This window comes from Dama dama, chromosome 15 (genome assembly GCF_033118175.1).
Source record: "Dama dama isolate Ldn47 chromosome 15, ASM3311817v1, whole genome shotgun sequence".
Taxonomy (NCBI): domain Eukaryota; kingdom Metazoa; phylum Chordata; class Mammalia; order Artiodactyla; family Cervidae; genus Dama; species Dama dama.
The window spans coordinates 48,458,701-48,475,447 of NC_083695.1; the positions used below are offsets into that span (position 1 = coordinate 48,458,701).

Sequence of the window (16,747 nt, forward strand, 5' to 3'; positions counted from 1 at the left end):
TCCTAGCTAACCCCTCGCCTCCTTGGAGCAATTTTCCCAAGGTTACTTGAGAGGCCGCCTCCGAAGCCTGAAGTCCTAATGTCTGTTGTATAAAACAACTCTCCAACATTTAGGTTGTACATTCTTTTTCGGTTGACATTGGCAATACACAAAATTGTTAGAGTGAAAATGCACCAACTGAAAAAAAGTATCATCTCTCTTAGATAACGTGCACAACCATTTGACGTTTTACTCAAATGGAATTTTCAAGCCATAAGAATTTCAGTAAGCAATATAAACATTTTCTTGGTCAATAGATTTCCCAATATATTTTAAATTGTCCAAATATTTCGACAATTTCAAACAATTTTTAAGAGTCAGTGAGCAGGCATACTTCATCTGAAATCAACAGATGCTAGTATCTTTCCATGGCTTTATCTTTATCCAAGCTATTATCTATCAATGCAACTAAACAATGCATCAGAATTAAATTTTATTACAAACATGATTCTGTTCCAGAGTTACTAGCTTTTAGAAATGTTTTACAGCACAATCATTACCACTCCTAAATGAGTATTTCGGTTAGTTGATTTTTTTTTAAACTTTTTGGATTATAACAACACTGAATATTAAAATAGCAGTACAAGTCGGCAGATCATTTACAAAACTTTCAAAGCACATACACAACATATATATGAAACTGACACATGATAAATTTTGTTAAAGGTGACTGCATATAGTAATATCAAACGCTGCCCTCACTTTGCTGTTTAAGAGTGTTTTGAAATTCTATGATTCCCAGCCATTTAAAAAATTTTTAAGATTGCACTATTTTAAACGTCGTGCATAATATACAACTTTCAAATATTTATTCATATTATTTTAAATTCACGTAATTTATTTTCCCATAAAATGCAACAGCACTGTCCTCAACAGGCAATCCTTTGCAGGGCTCAGAGGTGGATGAATTTCATCTGACAGAGTTTGGTATCTAACCATCTCATCCTCTACCACCCCCTTCTCCTTTTGCTTCCAATTTTTTCCAGCATCAGGGTCTTTTCCAATAAGTCAGGTCTTCACATCAGATGGCCAAAGTATTGGAGTTTTAGCTTCAGCATCAGTCCTTCCAATGAATATTCAGGGTTGATTTCCTTTAGGATTGACTGATTTGATCTCCTTGCATTCCAAGGGACTCTCAAGTCTTCTCCAGGGTCACAGTTTGAAAGCGTCAATTCTTCACTGCTCAGCCTCCTTTATGGTCCAGCTCTCACTTCTGTACCTGACTACTCAGAAAATAGCCTTGACTATACAAACTTTTGTCAGCAAAGTAATGTCTCTGCTTTGTAATACACTGTCTAGATTTGTCATAGCTTTCCTTCCAAGGAGTAAGTGTCTTTTAATTTCATGGCTGTAGTCACCATCCACAGTGATTTTGGAACCCAAGAAAATAACATGTCATTGCTTCCAATTTTTCCCCTTCTATTTGCCATAAAGTGATGGGAACAGATGCAATGACCTTACTTTTTTGAATGTTGAGTTTCAAGCCAGCTTTTTCACTCTCCTCTTTCACCTCCAAGAGGCTCTTTAGTTCTTTACTTTCTGCCATTAGGGTAATTTTAAAATGTTTAGCCTATTTAAAACTTTTGTTTACAGTCAATTTTAAGTATGCAGTTTCTTAGCCAGTAAAAATTTTTTAAAGTACTTTTAATGTGCTAGAAGATGGTTTCATGTATTTTCCATCAAATATAATCAATGATTTAATTACCAAAAATATTTTATTTGTGAACAATGTGACAGAATGATGATAATAACTTTGTACAGTTTTACTATTTGGAAAATTTTACAAATTCAAAATAATAATCAATATGTTCATTTTTTAATTCTTCCTAAAAGTTCAATTTAAAAGAGTATTATTGCTTTAAAATTTCAAAACATATTATCTGCACTTATAACATTTTCAAATTTGTCTGTAAGAGCTTGGTGCTTTGAAAAGGAAGAGGAATAGTGGCTGTGAGGAGAGAAAAGGAAGGAAGAGAGTATTCTTTTTTTGTTGGAGTAGTCTTACAGTAAAAAGATTGGTAAAATTAAGAGAAATAATGGAAATTAATTACTTACCTATATAAGAAGTTCCTGCTGCTTTAGCACAATCTGGTGGTGATTAATTTTAGGTACCGTTAATATCAGAAATATTTATAAAATTTTCTAGTTACTTTAACTCCATTTTAATTCAGCAATGTAAATATACACATTCATGGCCAACTATTTAAAAAAGCATATATCTTATAAAAAAAAAATGGCATTTCCAAAAAAGGAGTTAGCCAAAAACAATAGCAAAATTACATGATTACAGTAGGCTGAATCTGCACATATCCCTTAAACATCGGAAAATAACTACACACACATCCTTGTCAAATTATTTTATAAAATCTAATATTGGTACTCTAGTGAACATAAGCATATCTGTGATTGACTGCTCAGACAGCATAAACACTGTTTTCACTTAAGCATCTTTTCCCTGGTCACAATTCTTTAGCTTTTAGTTTCTTGTTCAGTTATTTAAGAATGGCGACCGGTTACACACCTAGCCACTGGTTATTGATATAAGCTCTCATTCTTTATAACAGAGTATTTGTATATACTGTTAAATTGGATGGCATTTAATACACAGTAGGGAGAAGGAAATGGCAACTCACTCCAGTATTCTTGCCTGGAGAATCCCATAGACAAAGGAGCCTGGTGGGCTATAGTCCATGGGGTCGCAGAGAGTTGGACACAACTGAGCGACTAACACATTCCATGTACTGAGGTTTATTAAGAAAGGTGTGGGGAAAAAAAAAAGGTGTGAAATCAGATTATCTTAATATTTAAAGTATTAACAATGACACTCTGTTAGAAACAAAATGGTTTTGCTACAGCTCCTTTCACTGTTTCATACCTTTCCTCCCTATATTAAGAAGTATATACGTGAGAACTTAGCAGACACTGAACTTCCCAGTATATTCAGGAAGATATCTGAATGTGTTCAGTGTAAAACAGTATAGGCAGCTAAATCCTAGAGCTCAGAAGGTAGGTACAAAGATGTGTTTTATACATTTGTGCTACAGGAGTTTATAATTCATTTCTCTTCCTCACCCATTCTATAATATTTATTATAAACACTGACTCCCATGTGCTCCCTAGGCTCGTCTGAAGCACAGAACACAGTAAATTATTTGAGTGATTATTTTCTCCATTCTCCTAAGGATGGTACAAAATCAGTACCATTCTAGATGCCATAGGGAATTAGGGCTTAATTCTTTCCTGGAAACCTAATTGAGAAAGCTTGCGACAGACACTAGCAAATGTCCTTTTCTTCCCTATGTCTTCCTCCCCAGAATACTCTACCCTCAGACCAAGGGTCATTTACATAATGGCAGACTTTGTCCTGAATTACCACCCACAGAGGAAAGTTGTTTGAAAACTTCAAACAACTTCATATATTTAAATCTTAGGCTAGTCCTCTTAAGCTGTATTTTTCTCTAACAGTCCCGACCTTTGCCAAGTTCAGTATGTAACAAGTCATTTTCTAGTGATTCTTTTACTTATTTTCTATCCACAAACTACAAAAATCTTCTTTCTGGAGATCTAGAATACACACTCTTTTTTTTTTTTTTGCATATTTTGCAAAATACAAAGTAAATATATAAATTTTGAGTTATAAATTCACGTGAACCGACGATGACAGTTGAGCATTTTGCTCAAAAAGATGGTGTGGATTTTGAAGACCTTTTACACTTATTAAGAAGATAATCAAATGCTAAAAGATGGTATGGTTTAAATGCTAACTGGAAAACTGTTAAGATGTATTTTACTGAGCCATAGCAAATAACTTAAGAGCATCTCATTCCACACTACATGGGTTGGTCTTTGCAGGCTACACATCTCTGTAGCAACTAGTCAACTGCACTGTTGTACAAAAACAGCCATAAACAATGAGTGTGGCTGTGTTCCAAGAAAACTTTTTTTTTATGGACACTGAATTTCATATTAATTTTCAAAATGTGTCTTGAAGCATGCTTTTTTTTTTAACTATTTAAAACTGTGAACAATTCATAGTTGACAAGGCCATGAAAAGCAGGCAGTGGGCTGGATATGGGCATCAGGCTAGAACTCGCCATTATTATATAGGCTTTCATATGTTATGCAAATGTTTAAAAATTATAGGTTCCAATTTGAGAGACTTTGGAGACATGATTTTTTTAGATCTCTCATTTTAAAACTTACACCAAACAAGTTCTCTACTTTCTGGATAAATATCTTTACATAAGAGAAAAAATAATTCAGTATACAAACTCCTACTTTAAAAAAACAAACAAAAATCCCAGAAAGCTATAAAATGAATGTTTCACCTTAAAACATAATTAGGAAACATAGTTTTTATTCTATGCAATATAAAACAATATGCATAGATTTGGTACATAATTTTTTAGTTTTTAATTTAGGAAAAAGACATTGAGGAAAAGGTTTATAAATCTCTCTATCCCTTTTATAAAAGTTGCAACTGACACCAGAAATTCCTCATATGTACAACCATCAACTCTGATTAAATATGAATTATACTCAGGATTTGGAATTTACCAGGATGAGTTCTGGATGCTCTTTTAAAAATGTAGTTATATCATAGAACACTATGGCTTCTACAAACTTTGAGATACTTATGAATAGGAAACTCCTGCTTCCATAATATAAGGAAACAAGAATATTTTTTCCATAATCATCAAGTATAAAAAAACTTCACAGTCTGATTTACCTTTATCAAAGGTGAAATGATTCACTGCTACATTTCATGGATTATTTTGATGCTCAGTAGTTCCTAAACACAAAATAAATTCCACATGAACTCTTATCTGTTTGGGTTTTCAAAAGCAAGACACCAATACAAAATGTATTGAATTGGCTGGCAGAAGTCCATGGGCTACAGAAAAGGAATTAAATATAAATGTTCACCAACTTTATCCATTCTAATTTTACAACAGCTTTGGGTATTGAGACCTAGTTGGTTTCTTGTATCTATCCATTATGAACATAACTCAGTCTTCTATTTTAAAACTTCTCAGGGTCATTTTTTGCTGGGTATTTAATTGAGCGACGTATAAGATCTTCTCGTCCAACTTCCATCATTTGTTCCTCCCAAGATTTCATTTCGTTATAATAACGAATTTTATCATCTTTAGCAAGTTGAACATATACCTGAGAAAGAGTGTAACTGTTAAAATGATTTCTTTAGAGGAATCTTTGCAATTAATTTCTGGGATGCTCTCCAAAAATATTCTAGAAATTATCTTACTCTTCTATATGTTAAAGAGGGGTTAGAAAGAAATATTCTTGTGAGATAAAAATTAGATGAGAAACACGTAAGAGATAAAGATTTTTAAGTATTAATGAAGTTGCTACAATTTCAGGGTTTGGAGTGTGGAAAAGCAACAGGGGCAGGGTGTGATCATCACTGGATATGATGACACTAAGTTATGAGTGACACTGTTTTAAATACCAGTTTTATATGGAATCAAAAACTACCAAAAGAAAAAAGCCAAACTCGTTCCAAGAATAGGACAATAATTTAAAAACACTGTGTAATATAGGGTTCTTTTCATATGAATCAAGCCTTGCCCTAATATATTCTCACAGATATTCTAACTAGGCACTTGGGACTAAAACCATACTACTTACTTGCTTTTGAGAATTAGAGAGATTTTTCCAGTTTTCATTTATAGCTTTCAGCTTTACCTGTAAAAACAATATACATTTAAGTACCAGATATAGGGACTTCAGTGATTAAAGAAAGATGCTGTTTTATTATTCATTCCAACAACAAACACTCAGATATCAAGAATCACAGGCAAAGACTCCTCAAAAATCTGAGATATAACTGACATAGAACAATACTTTCAGGTGTACAACCAATGTAATGATTACTGGAAGTCTGTACCTTTTGACCAGCTTTACCCATTTTACCCTCCTACCCCACCCACCAACTCGAGTAATTACCAATGTGTTATTTGTGTCTATGTGCTCTTTTTTTTTTTTACTTAAGTGTTTCAGCATAAGGGTTCCCCTTCTACCGCATCCTCAGTAATACTTGTTTTTTTTATAATAGCCATTCTAACAAATATGAGGTAGTATTTCACTGTAGTTTTGATTTACATTTCCCTGATAATGATGTTGAGCACCTTTTCATATACTAGTTAGCCATCTCTATGTCTTCTTTGGGAAAATATCTATTCAGATCCTTTGCCCATTTTTTTTATCAGATTTTTTTTCTTCTGGGGTGGGGGAATGAGTCATATGAGTTCTCTAAATTATTTGCAAATATTTTCTCCCATTTGGTAGGATTACTTTTCACTTTGTTGATGGTTCCTTTGTGCAGATATTTATCTTTTTGAATTCAAAGATATTAATATTCAAATATGAGTTACTCTGTCATAGACTAGCTTCAAATACTGTTTTATTTCCTCTGTGGCTTAAATGCTTACTTAATTCTAATATTTGTGCCACCGTGTTTTAGTTGTTGTCATAGGAACAATACAACACCAATTCTTCTTCTACATAGCTGAACTTAATTATGTGACCCGGAAAAAGTTCTATGACCTCCCTTAGGCATGGGAGGTTCAATCTATAAAATTAAAGGGATACAGGAATCCTACAGTTGAAGGAGAGGCAGAGACAGTGAGTACACCTCACACAGACTGTGGTGTTGCTACCAGAGAGCGAAGACTGAAGAGGAAAGTGGATGGCTGGATAATACGGAGCAGAGAAGCAGCAGAGAGACAGGAGGAGAACGTGAGGGAAAGAGGAATATGAAAAGTACATATTAAAGACAGGAGGATATCATCAGTGATTTTAGGAGTAGAGTTAAAACTATTAGCTTTACTATTCTGACCAGAACTTTCACTGAATTTTGTTTTCCTATCAACAAAAAGTGAGGTACCCAGATAGTATCTGAGCCTGTCTTGAATATTTTAAGCTTACCTTTATAAATACATTTAGTATATTCAGGGATAGTTACTCATTAAGTAACTGCTCTCTTAGCTTTGGAAAGAATTGCTTTCATGCTTTTAGTTCTTTCATAATGTATCTTTTTGCTTATGTTTAATCCATAAAGTTTCATATTCAGTGTGTTAAACAATAATTTATGAAGCTGCATGCATAAATAATCTTTCACCTAAAAAACTAAGTCATGGAAAAAAAAAATTAAAGGGATGGGAAGGTATTTACTTCTGGTGCTATCTAAAATCACATTAAATGAGCACTTGCACCATGTGAGGACAGTGAGAGAAGGTGCCAGCTATGAACCAGAAGAGGGCCCTCACCATGATGTTAGCCTTGATCATGGACTTTTAACCTTCAGAACTGTAAGCAATTCCTTTCTGTGATTTATTTTTTTAAATTAAACAACTAAAATTTCTAAAGGCATAAAAACCACACAGACAAAGATAACAGGAGAAGACACTACCAACACAGCATTTGGAGAGCAGAAAAGCAGAGCTAATCCCAAGCTGTAAGTGCGGAAAGTGTTACTTGCTCAGTCGTGTCTGACTCTGCAACCCTATGGACCAAAGCCTTTCAGGCTCCTCTGTCCATGGGATTCTCCAGGCAAGAATACTGGGGTAGGCAGCCATTCCTTTCCCCAGGGGATTCTTCCTGACCCAGGGATTTAACCCGGCTCTCCTCTCCAGGCAGATTCTTAACCGGCTGAGCCACTGAGCTTCCCAGAAGGGGCTAGTGGTAAAGAATCCACCTGCCAATGCAGGAGATTTAAGAGATACTGGTTTGATTCATGGGTCAGGAAGATACCCTGGAGGAAGGCATGGCAACCCACTCCAGTATTCTTGCCTGGAGAATCCCATGGACAGAGGAGCCTAGAAAGCTACGGTCCATAGGGTCACAAAGAGTCGGATATGACTGAAGCAAATTAGCATGCATGCGTAACAGTATTAAGTACTCAATACTGATCTAACCAAAATTATGGTAACTATCTTGGGAGGTAGGTTGATAGAAAAGTGAACAGTGGAATGAGATAGAGATAAATGTTCATCTTACATAGTGAGAGATAATGCCTAAAATATAGGTAATGCTTAGAATTTTAGAAAAATCAGGAAGTAACAATATAAGAACATTATTTAGAGATATGGAGGTAAATACCACAAGAATCAACTAAAATAGAATGTATCTGCTTCTGGAGCAAAGAATATGACAGCACAGTAAAACGTATATCTTTCATAACAAGCCTTATTTTCATTCTTTAAAACTATGAGTATGTACTTTTTTACATGAATAAAAATGATATAATTAAACTAATTTTAATTTTCAGGGATAAAGGCCAGCCATGAAGCTTCTGAGGCGATTACAAGATGCAGTCAGAGTTGAGAACTACTGACTCAGAAGGATTCTCTAACACAAAACCTTCTTATACTAATAAAACTAAATCCAAGATAAGTTAGTGACTGAACAAATTCCAACTAAAAAAATAAACAGGCTTGCTGTTTTAGTAATGTAGGGCCATGGAAGCTAAATTTAAAATCCAGGGCTTCCCTGGTGGCTCAGTGGTAAGAATCTGCCTGCCAATGCAGAAGACATGGGTTTAACCCCTGATCCGAGAAGGTCCCCTTTTTGTTTTTCAGAAGTAACCTAAAATTTCCTACAACACTAAATAAAATGGTACTACTTTTAAAAGAAAAATAAATCCCCAGGGAAGTAATCAGTGAAATCATATATAGCCAGAAAAATACATTACATATACACATCATTTAATCATATGTCCAACAGGATTTGTAATCCTACAGATCTAAATAACCCAAAGAATCAGAGTGGCAAAAACCTTCATCTCACATTGACAAGAATTAGGAATCTGAGTAGACTTCTCTTACCAAGGCATATTACAAGAGGAATAATACAATTGACAATTTGGAGCCTCTAAAAAGGAAATAAAGGAAAGACTAAGCCACAGCAAGAATGACAAACTTTTCTCTTCTTTCCGCAGTCATAGATGCCATTCATATGTGTAATATAATACATCCCCATGGGTATAACCAACAATTTTTAAAAGACGTAACATGAGGCTGCAGGTTACACTCAGACCCCAGCATGAAACATTACGCCTCTGCTCTCATTCTTCCCCAGTGACTGTAAAAACACTCAGAACTGCCGGGTAAGAGAAGTCTCCAGAAGTTGAATGTGCCTATAAAGGTGAAAATTTTGCTTTTTAATTTAAAAAGTTGACTATGTATATACATAGATGAATATGTATATATACACATTCAAATTTTAAACATTTTATGTGTTAAGAAAAAGGATTTTTAGGTCTTATTTATATATACTATTTTATAGTAATTTACCACTTTTTTCACCATTTGACAGGTTGCACCCCTAAAGTTTCCTGTCTATATTATATTAAAAATTAGAATAAACATTTTTAAAACATACAGAGTTCTGTTTTACCTGTGATGTGCCATCCCTAGCTTCCTGAAAACGTTCAGCTATAAAAATGTTATAAGCTGAGCGAGGTCTTTTCGGTTTTCCAAGCATTGTTAACTCCTGAGTAAAAAAAACAAAAGATGAGATAAAGTTTTAAACTTTATGATACTTAACTTTACCTAGAGAAACTTCATTCACTACCATGAATTACAGAATGTTCTTTAAAATGAATGTTATGAGTATGTGATTGTTCCCTCTTGGGGTCACAATTTTTGATAGTACTGTTTTGAAAATTCTAATAGATTTTATGAGTTACTTTTCATACAGAAACATTTCCTTTACATATTATTTTCATGGTCTCCATGAACTGAATAAATGAGCAGTAGGTACAAAATCTTTTTAAACATTAAAAAAAAAAGTTTTATCCTTGTAAGGCACCACTTCTCCTTGGACAAAGCATTACGTACCTCCACTTGACAACTCAAGAACATTAGGGTATTTGCTGCATAATCTAATGAAGGACATTGCATCATCCTAACCTACTGAGCTTCTGAACTTAGACAGAAATTTATAAAATGATAGGGATTTTAATGACAATTTGGTTTACAGTCAATAACAAACCCAACTTTCATTCATAAGTAGGGCTCCTCTGATTTACATATCGAGATCACTTTCTCGGCCCTGAGCCTCTAAGGAAAGGAGGCATTTTACAACTTAACTCTGCATTTCCCCTTTTGTTTCCAGAGCTACCACCGCTAGGGATTTCTTCTAGGTGCTTCACTTGCAACTTACTGGTCCTCACACCTCTCACCTAATCTGTAAGTAGTTGGAACTGGGAATCTAATGGGAAGAAAAATTCCAACAGGGAGAACAAATGGAAGTCTTAGGGAAAAATCACTCAGACTTTCAAGTTTCTGGTTCTACATGTAAGGAGTTTGGAAGTCATCACTCCATCCTAATAAGGATAAAGCTGATCAGACTGCAAAGTCAACAACTCTCTTGGATCCATAGAAGAGGGGACACAGGGCAAATTGCTGCTCCCAAGATTGGAGAGAGACATAGACAGATGAACATAAGGAGTTGAGACTTACTGGAACAGATAGAGGAATGGAAACCAGTGGTGTGCAAGAAACTGAACCACAGCTGACTAACTGCTGGAAGCTCCATGTGGACAACTCTGAGAGTTACTACCACTCATAGGAAAGCCTCATAATATTGTGAGGTTTTTCTCCATGGAACTTGACCAGATTCCCACAGTAAATATCAAGGGAAAAAACCCCTCTTGCTTCCAGAAGAAAGAAAAGGAATCATTTCGAAATGCCAGAGTACTTTATTATTCTTAACAAGGCCTTCCCTCAAGGGAAACTAGTTAATCAGAACTTAATCTGCTAGGACTTCCCTGGTGGTTTACCCATTAAGACTGTGCTCCCAATGGCAGGGGGCTGGGGTTCAATCTATGGTTGGGGAACTAGATCCCATGTGCTGCAACTAATGATCTGGTGCAGTCAAATAAAAAATAAACACATAAATAAACATTAAGAACCTAACCTGCTGTTATACTAACAGAGCTTAAAAGACTTCAATGAAAGGAAATACTAGACTACAGCTTACTTTAGCCATCCTGCACCACCTAAGCGCAAAGCCACAGGCTCATTAAAGGTTTTTTTGTGTTTTAATTGCTAACTCATATCTGACTCTTTTGCAACCCCATGGACTGTAGCCCACCAGGCTCCTCTATCTATGGGATTTCCCAGGCAAGAATACTAGAATGGGTAGCCATTTCCTTCTCCAGGGGATCTTCCCGACTGATCTTCTGCATTGGCAGGTGGATTCTTTACCACTGAGTCACCAAGGAAGCCCTTATTAAAGGACCAAGACCTAATCATAAGACTGTAGGATGCTTCCCCTGCCCCATGCCTTACCACATTACGAAGGCCCATATATAGCAGTTCCTTTTACCCAGCACATCATATGCCTAACTATCAAGAAAAAATCCCAAGGCATACTAAAAGACAAAAAGCCTCAAGTAAAGAAACAAAACAAGCATCAGAACAGGCAAGGATACAAAATTATCAGACCAGGATGTTAAAACAACTGTAATTAATATGGTAAGGATTCTAGACAGCCTGCAAAAATAGGCATTGTAAGCAGAGAGGGAAAATCATAAGAAAGAACTGAAAAGAAGTGCTAGAGATAAAGGGAATTCCCTGGCAGTCCAGTGGTTAGGACTCCAAGCTTCCACTGCAGGGGGCACACATTCAATCCCTGGTCAAGGGACTAAGACCCCAAAAGCCACACAGCATGGCTGGAAAAAAAAATCCTCGAAAATCCGAAAGTAAAGAGAACAAAGACTGAAGAGGAAAAAAAAAACCAACCAACCACTATGGGACAACTACAATATGTATAGTACACATGCAAGACAAACGCTGGGCTGGATGAAGCACAAACTGGAATCAAGATTGCTGGGAGAAGTATCAATAACAGATATGCCAATGACACCACCCTTATGGCAGAAAGTAAAGAACTAAAGAGCCTCTTGATGAAAGTGAAAGAGGAGAAGGAAAAAGTTGGCTTAAAACTCAACATTCAGAAAACTAAGATCATGGAATCCAGTCTCATCACTTCATGGCAAACAGATAGGGAAACAGTGACAAACTTTATTTTTGGGGGCTCCAAAATCACTGCAGATGGTGACTGTAGCCATGAAATTAAAAGATGGTTGCTCCTTGGAAGAAAAGTTATGACCAACCTAGAGAGCATATTAAAAAGCAGAGACATTACTTTGCCAACAAAGGTCTGTCTAGTCAAAGCTACGGTTTTTCCAGTGGTCATGTATGGATGTGAGTTGGACTATAAAGAAAGCTGAGCACCGAAGAACTGATGTCTTGAACTGGTGTTGGAGAAGACTCTTGACAGTCCCTTGGACTGCAAGGAGAGCCAACCAGTCCATCCTAAAGGAAATCAGTACTGAATATTCATTGGAAAGACTGATGCTGAAGCTGAAACTCCAATACTTTGGCCATCTGATATGAAGAACTGACTCATTAGAAAAGACCCTAATTGAAGGTAGGAGGAGAAGGAGATGACAGAGGATGAAATGGTTGGATGGCAACATCAACTCAATGGACATGAGTCTGAGTAACCTCCAGGAGTTGGTACTGGACAGGGAGGCCTGGTGTGCTGCATTCCATGGGGTTGCAAAGAGCTGGACACAACTGAGCAACCAAACTGAACTGGAATAGAGGAGAACAGAGAAAGGAACAGAAATACCTGAATAAGAAACTCCTTTTATCTGCTCAATCCTCATTTCTGGTCCTCCCCACACAAAGTACTATTGGGCTGCATTAAAGTGCAAGGAAGAGCTCAGGAGAGAGAGTAAATCCTAATTTTCCACCCTCCAAATACCATCCCTATCTTTTCTGGCTTCCTTTTACTAACTGGATTAGCAGTCTTAGATTAAGATCACTGACTTGAAATTGGGTGAGTCCTCAACCCAAGAGATAGGAGGGCTTAAGACACAGGGATCAGGAAGAGAGATCCCATCACTTCACATTAAAGGCTGGAATCTTATTTTTCCAGAGAAGTAAGTTTTTGCTCTGATGACCATTTTCTGTGGTATATATACTGGATCAGCAAGTTCACCACCTCACACCTAATACTATGGAAAGATGTAGTCTGTCAAACAACAGAATTTATATGAACTAATACCTTAAACTGGAAGCCACTAATTTTGAACCATGTGGGATTTTTGATGAGGAAAAATCGGATTTCATCCTAAAGGCACTTTAACTTTATTAGCTACAATAGGCACTTTTAAAACATTGCTAAGTTAATGAATTCAGTCTATTCTGCAATATTCAGAATCAAATTCACCATCATCTATAGAACAATTCAAATCAGTAAGTTACTCTAGAAAAGACCCAGAAGCAAGACTTTTGCTATTCCTGATTTTCCTGTTTCATAACTCTGTTCCTACAGCTTTCACACCAGTCCTAATTATGTATTTCGAACTCAGACACATCCAAAAGGAGCAAAAACGGTTTACAATATACTCAAAGGCAAGTGGTCCTAGTGGCAGAAGGAAACTATCCTATTTTTTCCTAACTGAAGTACATTCTCTACCATATCATCAAAATAAGAGGGGAAAAAACCAAACCTGTATTTACAGATATATAAATTTCAGTTTTTTGCCAAAGGAAAAGACTATTTCAACCATACTCACTCTCTTTTTTATTAATGCTTTCTTTTTTAAACGTTTCTGCATGATTTCTTTTTCCAAAGATACCATTTGACTTGGAGTTAGTTGTTCTTGAATTCTGTTTATCTCTTCCTTGTATGCCTGCCAGTCTGCCCTGTAAGCATCTTCATATATCTATAAATATAAAACCCAAATAAGAAGTTAATAAACTGTTGCTGGCTAATTAAACATAGCACACCTGACAGGGAAGGACAACTGCATAACTTCAGGAAACTGACTGAACCAAGTGGAAAATGTACTCTGAAATCCCACTTATAAATCACATGTTCTTCAAATATGTTATCCAAGGTGAAGGTCTAGCAACTGGCCTCCAACTTCAAATTGCTTCAAAAACCAACCCTCATCACCACTGCCATTTATCCATACTCTCATCATTTATGTGGATGAGAAAGTATGACATTCCTTTGAGTTAACAAATATAAAAAAAAAAAAACACACTCTGGGTCATCTGGCTCCTTAAAGGATATGACAGTTGTCCTTAGCTGCAAAATAACTGGTCAGCAATGCTGAAAATTTATATGCTTACCTTTTTCTCTGATTCAGGAAGTTCCCGCCATAGCTTGGCGATTTTTTTAATTAGTTCTGAATTTTTTGCATCTGTGAAATGAAATAAAAATTGATGTCACCATTTTACATCTCAGGATCAATTTCTAAAGACTTTCAGGAAAGTATAATCCATTAGCTCTAAAATTAAGTATTTTTACAGACATTTTCCCATACACAACTTAAAATTTTAAGTCTTTCAGGAATGATCAAGTTCATAAAACCTGACTAAACAACAAAATATAGCCTTGATTCATATAACACCACCCTGTATTTCAATTACAGAAATATTGTTTGCAAACAAGCTAAATTATTCTAAAACCAATTCATTATTCCCCATTTCCTTCCTCATCTTAACTGGAATGACAAGGTATAAATGATTTAACAAACCACTTGTTAGTTTCAGCTCCTACATTTTAAAAGATGTGAGTACTGAAGCATGTCTCTTAAACCAGTTCTTTATGTGACTATTACAGCTCATATGATTTTCATAAGTGCCCTGTGATGTAATGCATATGAAAAAGCTTTAGAAATTATAAGACAAGCTCAGCAATTACTAATTTGGTCACTACCTTTACACTATAACCCCAATAAGGACCCAGTCTTTCTAGAGAGTCAACAAACCTAACTGGAAATCTTTCAGAAATTCAAGAACTGGCTTTCAGTCAAAAACCTCTTAAAATTAACAATAACCTGTATTCAGCTTTAAAGTTTATGCAACACATCCACAGAAATTATTTCACTGCGACTTTATTAATAATTCCCAGTGGCAGCAGTAGGAGCTAAGCAAGAGGTAAAATGACTCGTCAATGGTCCTCTGGGCCAATGGCCACAAGGTCCCAAATTCAGCTTTTTCATCCTCTTTCCTGGGTACTTTCCATTCTACATGCTATTTTTAAAATACCTTTCACTAGTTCTCAATTACATTTAAAGCATTTTTATTTGGTAAAAATTACCTCACTGCTGTGCTTACACTGATTTCTTATGCATGCCTGCTAAGTCACTTCAGTCGTGTCTGAGTCTGCAAATCCATGGACTGTGGCCTGCCAGACGCCTCTGTCCATAGTTTTCCAGGCAAGAATAAAGGAGTGCGTCACCATTCCCTTTTCCAGGGGATCTTCCCCACCCAGGGATTGAACCCATGACTCCAATGTCTCCTGCATTGGCAGGTGGCTTCTTTACCACTAGCGCCACATAGAAAGCCCATGTTATATCTATTTGACAGGCCATCAAAGAGAATGGTTATGTTTCTGCATTCAACAGATGCCCTGATACTGAAAATCAAGTCTGCAATTTAACTGCTTAGTGGCATCTTTACTACATTAGAGAAGAATATATAACCCAAACTCCTCACCTGGGTTCTGAGCTTTAAATATGGGCAGCTGTTCTTTAGAAAATCGAACGTATGAAGTCATAGGCTTCTTTGGATAACCACTCAAGTTGGATGAAAACCATTTTGGAACATACGCAAAACTACATACAAATAAAAAGAAAATAACCAGTGTTAAACATTTAAGTACCCGTATTCATAATTATGTGAACACAGATGCCAAACAAGATATCAAGACGCTACACATCTGACACCTAACACCTTCGACAAGAACACTAATGATATTTAAAATTCTGTCCTATCCAGGGGAAAGAGCTTGCAAAACTGAAGTCTCAAAGCCCTAACCTCGTAGCAAGGGCAGATAGTGAAGGAAAGCATGTATCTACAGCTCCTGGGCCCTGCCTCAATGCCTAGATGAAGGCAGGAGACTCCTGGAGCGACTTCGCAAGGGGACGCCGAACCCGGTGCTCCAAGGTACGAGAGTGAGGAGGGACGGGAGGAGGGGAAAGGTGGCCGGAAGGAAGGCAAGGGGTACTGATGGAGTAAGGCCTGGTCTCAAACCACCATCCCCTTGGCAAGGTCGAGGTCGGAATCACACGGCCAAGTCAGCCCTGACCATTTTAGGGGGGGCAGAAAGCGGAGAACAGCGTCTACATTCCAACCCCAAGGCGTCCTGAACCTTTCCGCCTCCTAAGGTGCACGCGAGCAGGCTTACCTAAAGGGAGAACGCAGTCGACTGCCACAGCCCGCGCAGAGATCCGCTCCCGACTTTCCCAGTGCATTCAGCACGCCCCACACGCCCCGGAGAAGCGCCATTGCATCCGCAGACAAAGCACTGACCAGGCCCCAATTCCCTACAGCGCCCTGGCAAAAGAGAAACCTCAACAAAGCCGACTTAAACCCGCGAGAGAGCCTACCAAATTTACTATCGTGCCCGCCACTCTCGAGGCACTATGGGAAATCGGCTAACTTCCGGTTGAGCTAGGAGGCGGGGCAAGGTAGAAGGCGCAGGCGCGGTAGGGCTTCCTTGGTGGGCGGGACTACGAAGAAATAGGAGGAGCTCGGAGGCGGAGAAGGGAAACTATAACCCGGCTAGCTTGCGGAGGGACCTGGCCTCGAGGGGGCGAAGCTGAGCAGCCTCTGTCCCAACCCCACCCCCCCCACCCCCCCGCAGCCTGCTCAGC

General features: G+C 37.2%; 1 protein-coding gene across 6 annotated transcripts; it reads right to left on the bottom strand.

Annotated features, from left to right (window-relative positions):
• Positions 1–459: 459 nt before the first annotated feature.
• On the bottom strand, positions 460–16,523 carry TFAM (transcription factor A, mitochondrial). 6 transcript variants are annotated; one of them, XR_009696101.1, is made up of 9 exons: positions 16,279–16,523; positions 15,588–15,706; positions 14,217–14,287; positions 13,655–13,804; positions 9,457–9,552; positions 5,689–5,745; positions 4,769–4,831; positions 2,095–2,127; positions 460–1,987 (listed from the first exon to the last, which is right to left on the bottom strand). XR_009696101.1 is itself a non-coding variant. In XM_061162065.1 (8 exons), the coding sequence occupies exons 1-7, from the start codon at positions 16,377–16,379 to the stop codon at positions 4,796–4,798; spliced, it is 630 nt and encodes a 209-aa protein (XP_061018048.1). In that variant the 5' UTR covers positions 16,380–16,523; the 3' UTR covers positions 460–2,127; positions 4,769–4,795. The 6 variants fall into 6 exon arrangements, 3 of the variants coding, with proteins under 3 accessions (XP_061018048.1, XP_061018047.1, XP_061018046.1); XR_009696099.1 differs by having other exon boundaries at positions 460–2,127; positions 4,769–5,208; XR_009696100.1 differs by having other exon boundaries at positions 2,095–5,208.
• Between the last annotated feature and the right edge of the window lie 224 nt (positions 16,524–16,747).